Source organism: Gopherus evgoodei, chromosome 2 (assembly GCF_007399415.2).
Source record: "Gopherus evgoodei ecotype Sinaloan lineage chromosome 2, rGopEvg1_v1.p, whole genome shotgun sequence".
NCBI lineage: Eukaryota > Metazoa > Chordata > Testudines > Testudinidae > Gopherus > Gopherus evgoodei.
Window position 1 is genome coordinate 286,204,674 of NC_044323.1, and position 15,684 is coordinate 286,220,357.

Sequence of the window (15,684 nt, forward strand, 5' to 3'; positions counted from 1 at the left end):
TAGGGCCCGGTCCCACTAGAACTGGGTGCTCAAAAAGATCTTAATGATTTTCTAAGATGCCCACCTTCTCCTACAGTTACAATACGTCAGCTGTCTGGTGTAAGTCCCATTTCAGCAGCCACCTTCCCATTCACTGTTCATTAACGCCTAGCTTGAAGAATAGTCTCTTGCTCCCAAATATTCACTCCATACCTGTTTCCCCTCTGCACCTGGCTTCCCAGGGAGACCATCAAGACCTCGTTCTCCCTAGGAAAAAAGGAGAGAGAAAAAGATAACTTCTAGTTAAAATTGTTTACATCACTATTTTGCAAGAGACATCTCAGTCTGTATAACCTTCTGTGCTACTCACCTGTGGAGCTGAGAACTTGAAAAGTGATCAAAGTCTGTTAGTCTGGGAAATACTCTCCTGCAGAAAGGGCATGGGAGGGCATATATATAGCAAGGAGGTGAACTGGGTAGTCGTCAGACAACCCAGTACATATTTTCCATTTCTGATTTCTGTAATTCTTAGATTTTATACCACCTTTTTTTCATGAACTGGAAGAAGCATCACTGCACAGAACTGGAAGAAGCATCACTGCACAGGAATAAGGCTGGTCAGTCAGAACTCCTTTCTCCTGTCTCCCAAGTGCTGTTACTAGGAATTTATCACACAACCCAATCCATTTCTCAACCAAAATTTTGTCTTAGCTGTTTTCTGTTCCAAGCCCTGCAATCCTTATGCAGTAAAAATCCCCACTGAGGGAAATGACAGAGGTACTTGAGTAAGGACTAATTAAGATTTTCAGGGCTGACCCTAGTAATAATACTTTGCATTTGTAATATGGCTCTTTTGATCTGAGGCTCTCAAAAGGATGGCCTTGGGGCAGAGGCAGAAGACAGATTCAGGAGATCTGGGTTCAATTCCTGCCTCTCCCACAGACTTCCCATATGACTTTAATCTCTATGTGCCTCAGTTTCTCATCTGCAAAATGGGAATAACTGTACTTCCCTCCTCCCACCCTTTGTCTGTCTTATCTGTTTAGTTTGTAAGCTCTTTGACGCTGGGACTGTCTCTTACTAGGTGTGTGTTCAGCACCTAGCACAACGGGGCCCTGATCTGAACACCACTGTAGTAGAAATACAATGATTAGGATTAATCCTAACAGATTTTGTTCATAAACAAAGTCTATCACTAGAGGGAGCTCTTTGTAACTAAATATTATTTAGAGTTTTGCTTATAACAACAAAAAAAAGCTTTATGAATCTCAGTTGTGATTAATGCCTCATCATATAAATGTTTCACCAAAGCTATTATCGGTAAACCAGTACTTATAGCATTAGATTTAAATACCTGATTTAACAGGGAGAGAGAGTGTGTGTGTGATGGCTTTAGCATACTGAAAATGGATTTACAAATCAATTAATTGATGGGTAGTTTTTTTTTTAAAGAATGTCTATAAATCTTGCATCAGAAATGCTGTTTCGTTCTGAGAAGCTGCAGGACTGACATTACATTGCTCTGCACATTATGTACTATAGCAGCCTGAGGGAGGGACTTCCCAATCTTTAGCTATTGTAATTATGAGCTTGCCTCAGTCCAGTTTTACACACACACACACATGCACACACACACACCCCACTCTGCCTGAATTAAACTCTTTGTATTCTGCAGTGTAGACAGTTTGAGACATCACAACTTTACAGACTGCTGATCAGCAGAGCACTGCATCCTCCCTAGCATCTTTTTTGGTGTATCTGTCACATCAGTGGACCTCATAAGATGGATTCATTGCCAGAGGAAGAAGGGCACACAAAAAGAAGGCTGAATAATGATATGACGCAAGACCTGGTTGAAAATTTTCCAGCTCAAATTATTTTTGTTTTTGTCATAAGATCGGCTTTCAGCTGAAATGAAAATGCTCACTGTTGGTGAAATGTTTCATTTTCCAAAATAACAGATTTTTTGGGAAAAGCTGATTTTTCTTTTTTTCCCCCCTAAATGAAAATCAGAGGACAAAAGGCACTTCTTTTGAATTTTCCACTTCAAAATTGTGTTTTGTTGTGGTAAAGATGGACTGACAATCAAAATGATAAGAGCTGGAGTCCAAGACCTCTGGGAAACCCTTGCTCAGAGGTTTAGTTGTTACTTGGAAATGCAGAAGATACCATCTAGCTGGAAGGAGTCCAACACCATTCTGCTGTACAAGAAGCGCGATCGTGAAGATCTAAAGAACTATCGTCCAATATGCCTGCTCTCACATGTCTACAAGCTGTTCACCAAAATAATGACAAACCAATTCTCTCAGAGTCTGGACAAGCAGCAGCTGAGAGAGCAGGCAGGCTTCCAGAGGAATGGACCATATCTTCCCTATGAACTAGCTATTGGAACACTCAGGGGAATAGAAATTCCCTTTATGTATTGCCTTTGTTGACTATGAAAAAGTGTTCAACAGCGTAGAGATCAATGCAGTGTTGAAAGCTCTGCACAGCAGGGCATTGACACAAACTATATCAAGCTATCAAATTCTGACTGCACCACAGATATAACTTTATTTGATACTCCCCTTTGCATCCCAATTAAGAAAGGGGTGAAACAAATAGACACAGTTTCACTGAAACACTTCACAGTCTGCCTCGAAATGGTAATGAGGCAGATGAACTGAAAGGGTGGAATCAATGTCAACGGAGAGCAGTGAAACCATCTCAGATTCACGGATGATATTGTGTTGATTGCCAAAAATACTATCAACCTACAGAAAATGCTGCAAGAACTCAACACAAAAAGCAGCCAAGTCAGACTGAAAATTAACCGCTCCAAAATTAAATATATGCAGTCTAATACCATGCCAAAAGCCCAAATAACAATCAAGAGAGAACAAAGAGAAGCAGTTGAGCAATCTGTCTATTTGGGCCAAGAAATTAACATGCGCCACAATTAGGAAGGTGAACTCTCACAAAGAAAGAAAGCAGGTTGGTGTGTATTCAATTCTATAAAGGATGTCCTCCAAGGAAAAATCAACAAGGCAACACGCGCCAGCCTCTTCAACTCAACAGTACTGCCAGCAATGTTGTACGGCAGCGAAACATGGTGCTGACAAAGACAGAGGAGCAGCAACTGTCTGTCACGGCGAGGGCAATGGAAAGAAGAATTTGGGAATTTCAATCCGTGACTGAGTCCCCAATGAAGTGATCAGACAGCGGAGTGGAGTGCAAGATGTCTTCGCTGAGAGTAGGCATAGTAAAATGTGATGGACCGGGTATACAGCAAGGCTCACTGACAAACGATGGACTGCCACTGCCACCAAACATTGAAACAACACTCGGTCGACCTCTAAAGAGATAGGAAGATTTTATCATGAAAAGACATGGCCACACATGGAGAAGGAAGGCCAGGATATGAGAAGAATGGAAGATATGTGATCAGTGCAATCTATACCTGGGCTGAAGGAATGATCAATGAAGATAATCAAGTTTTTTTTCTCTTTACCTTCAGTCTTCCAACTCTTGCCAGGTGAAAAATGGTCAAAAAGAGTGAGAAAGTGGGTGATAGCCCATTTTCTAATACTTTGTTACTAATTTCCAATTTCTATTACTTGGAGAACAATAACAAAAATATTGGAGTATTACTTTCTGAGAGAAAGTGATATTTCACTTTTAAGGATAAAGTTTTATTTTCCTCCACACTTTTCTATACTTTTTTTTTCTCACTTGGGAAAAAGCAAAAAATCTGGGGAAGTGATGATGGGTGGTGGGACACTTCCCCCCAAAAAAACTACAGTTTCCCAATGGGAAAAATTTGAAAGGTGAATTTCTAAATCAAAAGTTCCCAACTGAAATATTTTTAAATGTCTCAGTTTTCTGGTCAGCTCTGTATGACAATCATATTATGCTCAATTAATGGTTCTATCAATCTTGTGTTCCTGTGTATAAACTATCACTACAGGTTTCAAGCTGGAATCAATATTCCAGGGAAATCTCTTCCAGATTTCTGACCTGGATTTTGGATTACCATTACCTTAGAGAATTCATCCCAGATTTTACATGAGCCTGCTGCATGCTGCGACAGAACTTTGGAAGTTTAATCATTGCTGTATGCTGGCCCTCCTCAAGTTCAGACATGATCAATACGTCTCAAAGTTATGCACTGCACCATAAAGTCTCAGTACTTTGATTTAAGGTGCTCTCAGTGTATAGTGACATAAGAGCCTTGTGGGAGATTTCATCTTACTCTCAAGCATCAGGATAATGGTTTGATGGACCAATATTCAATATAGAAATCAATGCTCTTCTTTAATATAACAAATCCTATATTCTTTAGGCTGGGAGAAGCATAAGTGATTTTTGTTAATGCTTTAACAATGGTGTTGTAAGAGGCAAATATTTAGATTCAGATTTCTCAGAAGCCATAAGCGGTTGCAGACGGAAAAGCAGACAGGGAGAGATCTTTGGCCCGGCTGTTAACGCCCACTACTTTCCCAGTGGTTCCAAATGGTAGAAATTAAAACAAGGGGTATAAATGTCCTGAGTGCAGTATCCATGCACTGTAAATGCACAATTGTTATAGCAGAGATCTTGGCTCTTATGCATGGGCCAGGAGGGAAAGAAAGAAGGTTTAATTGTGCAAATCCCTCAGAATGAAACAAAACCCAATTCACTTGTTTCTCATTTTAATTCCTTTCTAGTTCATCAGTTCCCTGCCCCCTCACAGCTCCATCCCTCCTCCTCACCCGAGTGATGTGGGAATTATCCATGTTCTTAAGGGAGCCAACACCCCCACAGACCAGACAATACTGTCTCAGGAAAAGGGGCTGATGGAATGGCTAGACACAACACATGTCCTCTGGTCTGAACTCCGGGGGCGAAGGCATGAGGATGATTCCATGACAATGGGCATGCGCCCAGTTGCAATGGTGAATACAGAACAAATGAAAGGGAATAACGGCAACTTTATGATAAACAACCACATGGATGTTGGGAACAGAGCACTGGTCAATAGGGGAAGAGAGAGAATTGGGAATCAGGCTGGATTGGGGACTCACGACCAGAACTGGGCCAACAACTGATTTTTTGGGAGGGTTCAGGGGCCATTTGAGAGTGTTTTAAAAACCCTTTTTTGTGTAGTTAAATCTAGTTAAATTTCAAAATAAACCATTATTTCAAATGAAAAGTCAACATGTTTAGTTTCATAAATGTCTAAACTGAATGTTTCAACTTCTGGGAAATGTTACCCTCTTTTTTATTTGACAAGTTCAACTGAAATTGCATTTTTAATGAGTCAACTATCCCTCCCCCCATTTTGTGTTTGTGTGTGTGTGTGTGCTGCTCTACCGATGACTCTCTACTAATGCATCTACAGCTGGCTATCAGTAGAGGGAGCTTAGACATTGGTCAAACTCCCCAGCTAACAGAAAAAGGTCTTGCCAAACTCCCAGAATTGACTGGCACCCATCCCCTTGCTATTCTCTGCACCCCACATGTCTAATGGACTGGCAACTCCTTACCTCAGCACTAGCTTGAACAGCCATGCCTTAATGGCTTCTGTGTCGTAATGTGACAGGTATGCATGGGGCAAATTACAGGACATGTCCACCCTTATTGAATGGCTATGCTACTCCAATACAGAGACATCAGGGAGCTCTGGACACAGGCTTAGGAGCTAAGCAGTACTGGTTTCTCATCCCAGCCACTTAGCCTCCCATCCATAAAATGGGGATATTAGTAGTTACCAGCCAGGGAATCTCTGCACCCCATCAATTTCTAGCTGCTGCACTGACAGCCACTTATATATTGGAGCAGCCACAGATTTAAATTACACTAGGGCAGTGACCTGCAGCTAACCCTGGTTAAAAAGAGCTCAAAGCCACCTTAGCAGCCCAGCCTCCTGAGTTCCATTGTGCGCACCTCAGAGGTGGACGAGGACTGTGGATTCTGCATTTATTTTTGGTGGCAGAGTGTAACAAAGACACTACTCGATGAATGCGACGGCTCCAGAAGAGCCTGAGTCCTTCAGTCAGTCACCTCAGCACAATTAGACTCAGCTGAGTGCCCTGCACCGGACCTGAACTAGAAGGAAATTCACCAATACAAAAGGCCTGGAGCAAAGCACTTGAAACTGATTCCACTTTTCTGGAACCCTGGACTGGGACAGCAGCTGATTCACACACACACGAAATCCTGACTCCTTACCTGATAGCAAAGCCGGCAACCCATGTAAGCTTGTGTTTGTCGTGATGAGACAAAATAAAGGGATATAGAAAGCTGGGCGGTTCAAGGAGCTGGTAATCGGATGGCGATCCCTTTATCTTTAGGTTACCAGAGTCAGCTCTGGTCAGAAGCATCCCAAGGTCATTATTAGGTGGGTGGTACCCCATGTGAACACATCACAGGAGCACCCGCCCCAGCTGCCACTCCAAGTGACACCTTTGTTGGCATTCTTAGCAGAGAGATTCAGGGCATGAACAGGCTGGGATTCTGTACTCCCGTTTCACCCCCATAAGAGGTCACTCCAGCTCACAGCTGTGTGCCAGGAAGTACGAGGAGGGGCTGTAAACCTCAGTGTCCGGGGTACTTTCCTAGGCAGTGGCTCTGACATGCTATAGTGATACCTTGTCTCCTCGTGTTCCCTTTTCTCCTCTTTCTCCCTGCAGACCCTAAAAATGAAAAGGAATGGGAAATTACAAATCTTCATCCAGCATGGTCCACATTCCCCTCCTCAGAGAAGGAGCCAGATTAGTCACTGACCCTATAGCAGTAAAGGACAACATTCCTGGAAAAATCTGCCCTGTAAACAAGCAAGGATGTCACATCAATGTGGTGCAAGAAACCGTGGGTAAGGAGAATGCAGTAGGTACAGTAGCAGGTATCACTGAGTATTGACAGCTGTTGAATAATCCCAACCCAACAGGGCCAAGCTCAGCCCTGTGAGTGAGTGACATTCCACTGAAGCTAATTCGGGCACAGAGTGCAGCCCAGAGCTTTTCAATTAACTTGGAAGCAGTAGGGTTTGCTGTGTCTCTGATAACTGGGCGGCAGCACTTTACATGCATAACATTGCTGACAAACCTATAAGTGATCAAACAAAGGAGGGGGGAGAGATTTAACCTTTCCTGTGAATAGCCCCATTGTATTGTAGGTGCAGTTTACTTCTTTTGTAGCAACTGAGCATACAACAGGGTAACCCTGCGGCAACAAGACATGCACACTCAGTTGAAGGTGACCCATCAAGAATTGCTTGTGTGTGAAATGTTTTACACTCTGGTGAATTCATATTTTAATACTTCACTCATCTCCATGTTACAGTGCATCTGGCTGAGCTGAAAATTAATGAGAACTGCCTGCCCAGGTTTGTTTGGTCCAGAGGACAGGTTAGATGCTGTCATGATTTCAGGCCATACTTGAGTGCAATCAAACGCTGGACAAGCCTGTCCAGGTCTGACAGTATATTTGTGATCAAACTGCCCAGCTGGAAAAATCTGCTATTCTCTCTTGGGATAAAGTTATGTGTCTGCATTGCACACTTGACATTCCATTACACAATCTCTGATTTCTCTCTCCTTTCCTCCCTTCCCATGCCTTTCCAGGAGTTTAACATGTGCAAACATGCTTGGGAGAAAATCAGGCAGATGTAATGCACTTGAGTTCTCCTTGGGGTTCCCTTTCAAAGCTTATCCAGGTCTTCTCATCAGCTTATCATCAGGGATATGGAGAGGTATAATTGTCAGGGCTCATCTTTAGTGTGTCAGTGTAGAATCACTAAGTCCTGGAGTGTCCCCTCCAAATGCCTTTCATTCATGAGACCTGAGGCACCTCCAAATGTACTCTATCTTACCATGGAGTTATACCAGATGTGAGGTCACAAAAGCCTTCTGAGTCTTAAGAATTACCGGAGCAGAAGGAAACTGACCATCCCACCTCATGTCTAGTGGCCAATGCCAAATGATTTCAAACAATCCACAATCTATCTCAGGCACCGTGATGCACCTAATTGTGTGTGCTGGTGGAGATGTTTCCTCCTGGACTCATGTGGTGCCCTGTAGCACGTGGATTCATATACCTCTTTTAATTTTATCTTAGGTACAGCAGATGCTGTTAGTTGAGTTCACGGAGAGAGACAAACAGAAGGAGCAAAAATGAACTCTGCAGTATCCTGTTCTAGAAAGCAAAGTCCTACCTGGCCACTTCTCAAAGCAGAGTGGAAGAGGTTAAAAAAAGATGACTCCACTCTGGTGCATTAGTACCTTGGGGCCTGCTCGGGCATCAGAGCATATGATTCTAGCCCTGCTCCGCTCTAACCACACGCACCAAATGCCAGCTTGATGATGAAAACGAATGGGGTCATTACTAACAGATTATGAGCAACATCGCATGTACTGCACTGCAGAGCTGTCCTCCTTGTGGAAAAGGGCGGTTCAAGAGGCAGGAGCAAAACATTCTCCTGACTTTCTTCAAATTTGCCTGCTGCACTATTAACACTTTGCTGGGATCTGCCCAGGAGCTGCTGCGCCTGTTTGCAGCTCAAAAGACAATTTAGGCGGGTACCACTTTACTTTTCAGACAGTTAGGTAGTGATACCGTATTGATCCACAGCCAGGCCTAGGCAAACAACCAGATTCTCTGTTTACTTTCATTGGTTTTCGACCCAGGAGGCTCACAGCTGTCAGGTAAACATTATACATGACAGAGAAGAAAATTCACAACCTTCTCCGAAAACACAGGCCTCTATCTGGTGAGTTATAAAGGAACAAGTCAACCAGTACAGGGAGCCTTGTAAGGCATTAGCAGGACTGGCATACAACAGGGTAACCCTGCGGCACAAACAGTCAAGTCACTACACCCCATAGTACCCTTGGGTGAGCCTGTACAGTGCCCACATAATTGCTAAGGTGGGTCCAGGAGGCTAGGTTGCAAATTGGATACCTGTTCCAGTTTTCTGAGGCTTGATGCAAATTCCACAGGGTAATCCCATGTCCTACAAGTCCAATAAACAGGTCTCTAAAGGGTTCCAAAATAGCTTTCTCAAAACATCATTACGTCATGAGGTCACATAGCATTGTGTTGTGACCCAATTGTGAAGCAATGTACTAATGTTGCATAACAAGACACAACATTATAACATTGCAGTGTGACTATTGCTACACAGGGGCACACAAGCTAGCTCAAAGCAACCCATCCAAAATGTTAGGTTTCCTAGTAATTCCTAAATACCAGTCTCTGCAGGCCTGATGCCAATCTTACACACACCTGGCATAAGTCAGAAGTAATTCCCCAGAAGTCACGGACGTTTCACTGTGGGAATGTAGTTAAGAAGTCAGGCATCTCTAGATTGTCATACGGAAGAGTCAGTTGTGCAGAATACATTGAAAATGTGGGGGAAGTTTATAGATTGAAGGATTGTTTAGCTAATAAAATGTAACCAGAGAATCATGACTTACGGGTGCTCCGACATAGCCTTTAATTCCTGGTGGACCTGGCTGGCCCTCAGATCCCTGGGAAGGAAATAAAACATTGAAAAAGACAAGAGGTTAATTCAAAAGAGAAAGCAATAAATAACGTAGTCAGGAATTAAACAGGCACTTCCTGTGAGATGCTGAGCTGGCTTCTCTGGGGATATGTACTAAATGCCTTGAGTGTTCTTCCACTCCCAGCTATGCACCCACAATGAAGCTCAAACTTTTCCCTTTGCTCCCAGTGTTCAGACACCAGCACTGGTGTCACACCAAACTCTTTGTGGTCTTACCACTTGGTTTTCAGACCTGCCACTTAGAGACAAACTGAAATCTGCAGATTTCTGTATCAGCTGTTGCTAATTGGGCCAATTACATGAATTTGGCACTTCCCCCTTTCTTGGCTGGGCGAGGTGGAGTCATTCTGAAAACAGTATGAATAAGACACACACCCATAAAGGCAGCATGTTTGACAGTAGAAGCCAGTTCTTGGTGATAAGCAAGCCCCAGAATTCAGAGAAACACATACAATGCAAGCAAGTTCCTGGCATCACCTTGTATTCTTATGTTTGGCTGGAGAATGACAGATGAGATTCAAACTTGTTATCAGTCTCTCTTTGTGTTTTCCAATACATAGTTCATAAATGAAAGACCAGGTTCTTAGGTGCACTTATGTCAGAGTGGGGGTAAGGGAGCCAGTTATGACTCTGCCCCCCAAGTCTCTTTGGTGCCATCTGCCAGACAGGGCTAACCAATGCAGCGAGCTCTCATGATGTGTCCATAACACACCTGGTTGCAGGTGGGACAGTGCAGGAGGTGATGTTCTTTGCTAGGGGGAATCCACCCACCACATCGACGCAAAACAGGCACACACATCAGTGAATGCGCCCTGAATGTTTTGAGATTGCACTGCTGGATCAACTGATTTGGTTGCTAGTTCAATGGACATTCGTTTCCCTTATGTTAAGTCCAGTTTTGGACCTTCCTAACTCATAAGTCTTCAGCTTCGAAAAGAACAAGCCTTCAAGCTGACGATTTCCAGCTACTGATATTTCCAGCAAAGTGAAGCCATCAAAATTAGTTAGTTTTAGTTCAGGAAGGCCCCGATCTTACAAGAAGCCTGCGGAAATGCAGGGTGTGGCCACATAAAGCGATGTGGACTAGGGGGACCTACTTGTTCACTGCTGCTGACCAAGATTCAAATACAAATGACCAGGTACTTGGTGGTGCTGCAGGTCCTGCTTGCCTCACAGTGTGAACCATGCAAGTTAAAACATCATTCAGTAGCATGGTTCTAGCAGGGACATTACACAGCAGGACTCTGCTCCCAAAGTACTAATCACCATTTTGGGGAGTGAGGCTATAGCTCAGTTTGCCCAGAGGGGGAGTTATATTTTAAAACACCAAAATATTAGCTGAAACCTTGCCCTAGACCACTCACAGAAAGAAGAACTTATTAGCACAGCCATACTGTGGTTGGGAACTGTGCTAGCCAGGGAGACAAAGTGTAGTACAAACTTGTGACTAGGTTTATAAATAGAGTAAAGCACATTTATGAGGCCTCATGCAGCTGCTAAACTGTGGTGCAGGGGCTCATGCAGACAGACGAGTGTGTGTGTGGCTTCCTCCCCCCATTGAGGGGCCTCAGGCGGACAGGAGGTACCTTATGTTTGCTTTCTCTCACCCAGTCAATGGGACTCTTCCCCCTCTTCTGTGGATGTTTCTTCCCACCCCAAAGCCACCACAGAATCTGATAGAATCAGAAGCCATGAACTGGAACAGCAGGAGGCATTCCAGGTCAAGGCTAGGGTGGGTTTTGTGGGCGGAAGCTTTGACAGCCCCTCTTTGCATTATATCTGGCTCGAGCCACCAAGATCAGCCCCTCATTCTGACAAGGACTAAATTTACCCACAAAATTGGATGAGGGAGAACATTTGTAACACGGAAGGAGTTGAGCTAGAAGTACAGCAGGAATGTCCCCATGAGACCTCACTAAGCAGTGCAAGCAGCTAATCTCATTTACATTTTTTTACGACAACAAAAAGGTGCTTCTATTAGATTTGTATTGGTAGTCCTAGCTCTTATATCGGAGGGGATTTCGTTACTGTCATCCTTAGTTATCAGAGGGGGATTAAGTCCTTTGCGGATGAAGTACTATTACCAGAAGACTGTAGTGCCATTAGCTGTGCTCCGGGAAGTTTCACTGTACAGTTACTGAAGTCTGCAACAATTGTTCACTTTGTCCTTAACAGAAAAAATAAATGCATAAGATTGACCCTAAGCCAGAGACTGGAAAATCCCTCAGCCAAGTAGTTTAGCAGCTCACTGAGTTTCCTGAAATGCATCTATAGCGCCTGAATGGTTGTCTGTGAGCTTCTCCTACTTAGCTGGGGGCAAATGATGACTGATTGAACCTGGGAAGAGCTGTGACCCAGTTAGCTCTCCTCCGAGTCTGCAGCAGAACCCGGAGATCTCAACGTCACCACAAAGGTGCTGCTAAATAAAGATAAGTGATCTGACAAAAAAACAATCATTAAAGCAGGAATAGGAGACGCGACCTTTAGAATTATCAACGCCACCTCCTTTATAATCCCAGTTACCGGCTCTACGCTCATATATAAATATAGTAAGTAGATGGCTTGGTTTTTTTTTTAAACCATTAATAATTTCTATTTCAATGCACAGTCAACAAAACTGGGATTCCTTCTTAACACAGCAGAGCCCAAAATCCAGCCAAAGGACGCAACATAAATAAAAGTCCCTATGAAAAGAGATGATTGTTTTATATTTAATCCGGGCAGGTGAGAGAGAGCTGGGTGGTAGAGCTCACGTCTCTACAGTGAATGCTTGCCATTACTTTGTCAGAATGTATTTAAGCTACACATGGTACATGCCCATGGTAGCCATCACATAAACACCCATGCTTCCCAGCCCATAGCGCTATATGCATTTCCATCTATTGAACATACAGACATATTCATACTGCTTTGTTGTTATTATTATTTATGTTGCAGTATCACCTAAAGGACCTCCTCAGATCAGGGCCCCATTGTGGCTAAGCACTGTACATAAACAAACACAGAAGTTACTAGATTACGGGCCCTGGTTCTCATGGAGGACTTCAATCAGTCCGATATCTGCTGGGAGAGCAATACAGCAGTGCACAAACAATCCAGGAAGGTTTTGGAAAGTGTAGGGGACAATTTCCTGGTGCAAGTGCTGGAGGAATCCCCAACTCTCCGGGGTGAGGCTTAACAGTCCTTCTTGACCTGATGCTCACAAAGAGGGAAGAATTAGAAGGGGAAGCAAAAGTGGATGGGAACCTGGGTGGCAGTGACCATGAGATGGTCGAGTTCAGGATCCTGACACAAAGAAGAAAGGAGAGCAGCAGAATACAGACCCTGGACTTTAGAAAAGCAGACTTTGATTCCCTCAGGGAACTGACGGGCAGGATCCCCTGGGAGAATAACATGAGGTGGAAAGGAGTCCAGGAGAGCTGGCTGTATTTTAAAGAATCCTTATTGAGGTTGCAGGAACAAACCATCCCAATGGGTAGAAAAAATAGTAAATATGGCAGGCGACCAGCTTGGCTTAACAGTGAAATCCTTGCTGATCATAAACAAAAAAGAAGCTTACAAGAAGTGTAAGATTGGACAAATGACCACAGAGGAGTATAAAAATATTGCACAGGCAAGCAGGAGTGAAATCACGAAGGCCAAATCACACTTGGAGTTGCAGCTAGCGAGAGATGTTAAGAGTAACAAGAAGAGTTTCTTCAGGTATGTTAAGAACAAGAAGGCGATCAAGGAAAGTGTGGGCCCCTTACTGAATGGGGGAGGTAACCTACTGACAGAGGATGTGGAAAAAGCTAATGTACTCAATGCTTTTTTTGCCTCTGTCTTCATGAACAAGGTCAGCTCACAGACTACTGCACTGGGCAGCACATGATGGGGAGGAGGTGACCAGCCCTCTGTGGAGAAAGAAGTGGTTCAGGACTAATTAGAAAAGCTGGATGAGCATAAGTCCATGGGGCTGGATGCGCTGCATCCGAGGGTGCTAAAGGAGTTGGCAGATGTAATTGCAGAGCCATTGGCCATTATATTTGAAAACTCATGGTGATCGGGGGAGGTCCCGGATGACTGGAAAAAGGCTAATGTAGTGCTCATCTTTAAAAAAGGGAAGGAGGAAGATCCAGAGAACTACAGGCCAATCAGCCTTACCTCTGTCCCTGGAAAAATCATGGAGCAGGTCCTCAAGGAATCAGTTTTGAAACACTTAAAGGAGAGGAAAATGATGAGAAACAGTCAGCATGGATTCACCAAGGACAAGTCAAGCCTGACTAACCTAATTGCCTTGTATGATGAGATAACTGGCTCTGTGGATGAGGGGAAAGCAGTGGACGGGTTATTCCTTGACTTTAGCAAAGCTTTTGATACTGTCTCCCACAGTATTTTTGCCAGCAAGTTAAAGCAGTGTGGGCTGGATGATTGGACTATAAGGTGGATAGAAAGCTGGCTAGATCGTCAGGCTCAATGGGTAGTGATCAACGGCTCCATGTCTAGTTGGCAGCCGATTTCAAGCGGAGTGCCCCAAGGGTCGGTCCTGGGGCCGGTTTGGTTCAATGTCTTCATTAATGATCTGGAGGATGGCGTGGACTGCAGTCTCAGCAAGTTTACAGATGACACTAAACTTGAAGGAGTGGTAGATATGCTGGAGTGTAGTGATAGCATACAGAGGGACCTAGACAAATTAGAGGATTGGGCCAAAAGAAACCTGATGTGGTTCAACAAGGACAAGTGCAGAGTCCTGCACTTAGGATGGAAGAATCCCATTCACTGTTACAGACTAGGAACCGAATGGCTAGGAAGCAGTTCGGCAGAAAAGGACCTAGGATTACAGTGGACAAGAAGCTTGATATGAGTCAAGAGTGTGCTCTTGTTGCCAAGAAGGCTAATGGCATTTTGGCTGTATAGGTAGGAGCATTGCCAGCAGATCAAGGGATGTGATCATTATCCTCTATTTGCCATTGGTGAGGCCTCATCTGGAGTACTGTGGCCAGTTTTGGGCCCCCCACTAGAAGAAGGATGTGGAAAAATTGGAAAGAGTCCAGCAGAGAGCAACAAAATGATTAGGGGGCTGGAGCACATGATTTATGGGGTGAAGCTGAGGGAACTGGGATTGTTTAGTCTGCAGAAGAGAAGAATGAGGAGGGATTTGATAGCTACTTTCAACTACCTGAAAGGGGGTTCCAAAAAGAATGGATCTAGACTGTTCTCAGTGGTAGCAGATGACAGAACAAGGAGTAATGGTCTCAAGTTGCAGTGTGGGAGGTTTAGGTTAGATATTAGGAAAAACTTTTTCACTAGGAAGGTGGTGAAGCTCTGGAATGGTTTACCTAGGGAGGTGCTAGAATCTCCTTCCTTAGATTTTTTAAGGTCAGGCTTGACAAAGCCCTGACTGGGATGATTTAGTTGGGGATTGGTCCTGCTTTGAGCACAGGATTGGACTAGATGACCTACTGAGGTCCCTCTCAACCCTGATATTCTATGATTCTAAGAGACAGTCTCTTCAATCTAAAAAAATAAGATGGGGGGAAGAAGAGTGTGAGAGAGAGAGAAAAGGAGTGCTGTCATTCCCATTTTACAGATGGGAAACTGAGGCAAGGAAAGAACAAAAGAAGAATGGCCATACTCAGTCAGACCAATGGTCCATCTAGCCCAGTATCCTGTCTTCCAACAGTAGCCAATGCCAGTGCTTCAGGTGGAATGAACAGAATAGGTAATCATGGAGTGATCCATCCCGTCACCGATTCCCAACTTCTGGAAAACACAGGCTAGGGACACTTCAGAGCATGGTTTTGCATCTCTTCCCATCCTGGCTAATAGCCAGGCTAATAGCCATTGATGGATCTATGCTGCACTAATTTATCTAGTTCTTTTTTGAACCCTGTCATATTCTTGGCCTTCACAGCATCTTCTGGCAAAGAGTTCCACAAGTTGACTGTAAGTTATGTAAAGAAGTACTTCCCTTTGTTTGTTTTAAACCTGCTGCCTATTAATTTCATTTTGTGCCCCCTAGTTCTTGTGTTAGGCAAAGGAATAAATAGCGCTTCCTTATTTACTTTCTCCACACCAGTCATGATTTTATAGACGTCTATCCTATCCATCCTTAGTCGTCCAGTTTTCCAAACTGAAAAGTCCCAGTCTTACTAATCTCTCCTCAGATGGAAGCTGTTCCATAGCTCTAATCATTTTTGTTG

General features: G+C 43.8%; 1 protein-coding gene across 1 annotated transcript in view; it reads right to left on the reverse strand.

Moving 5' to 3' along the window:
* The window catches only part of COL22A1 (collagen type XXII alpha 1 chain), a 327,940-nt gene that overhangs the window by 134,104 nt on the left and 178,152 nt on the right, over positions 1 to 15,684 (reverse strand). The window contains 3 exon segments of the mRNA XM_030553879.1: positions 193 to 246; positions 6,588 to 6,632; positions 9,414 to 9,467. Coding sequence (XP_030409739.1) covers positions 193 to 246; positions 6,588 to 6,632; positions 9,414 to 9,467 — 153 coding nt within the window.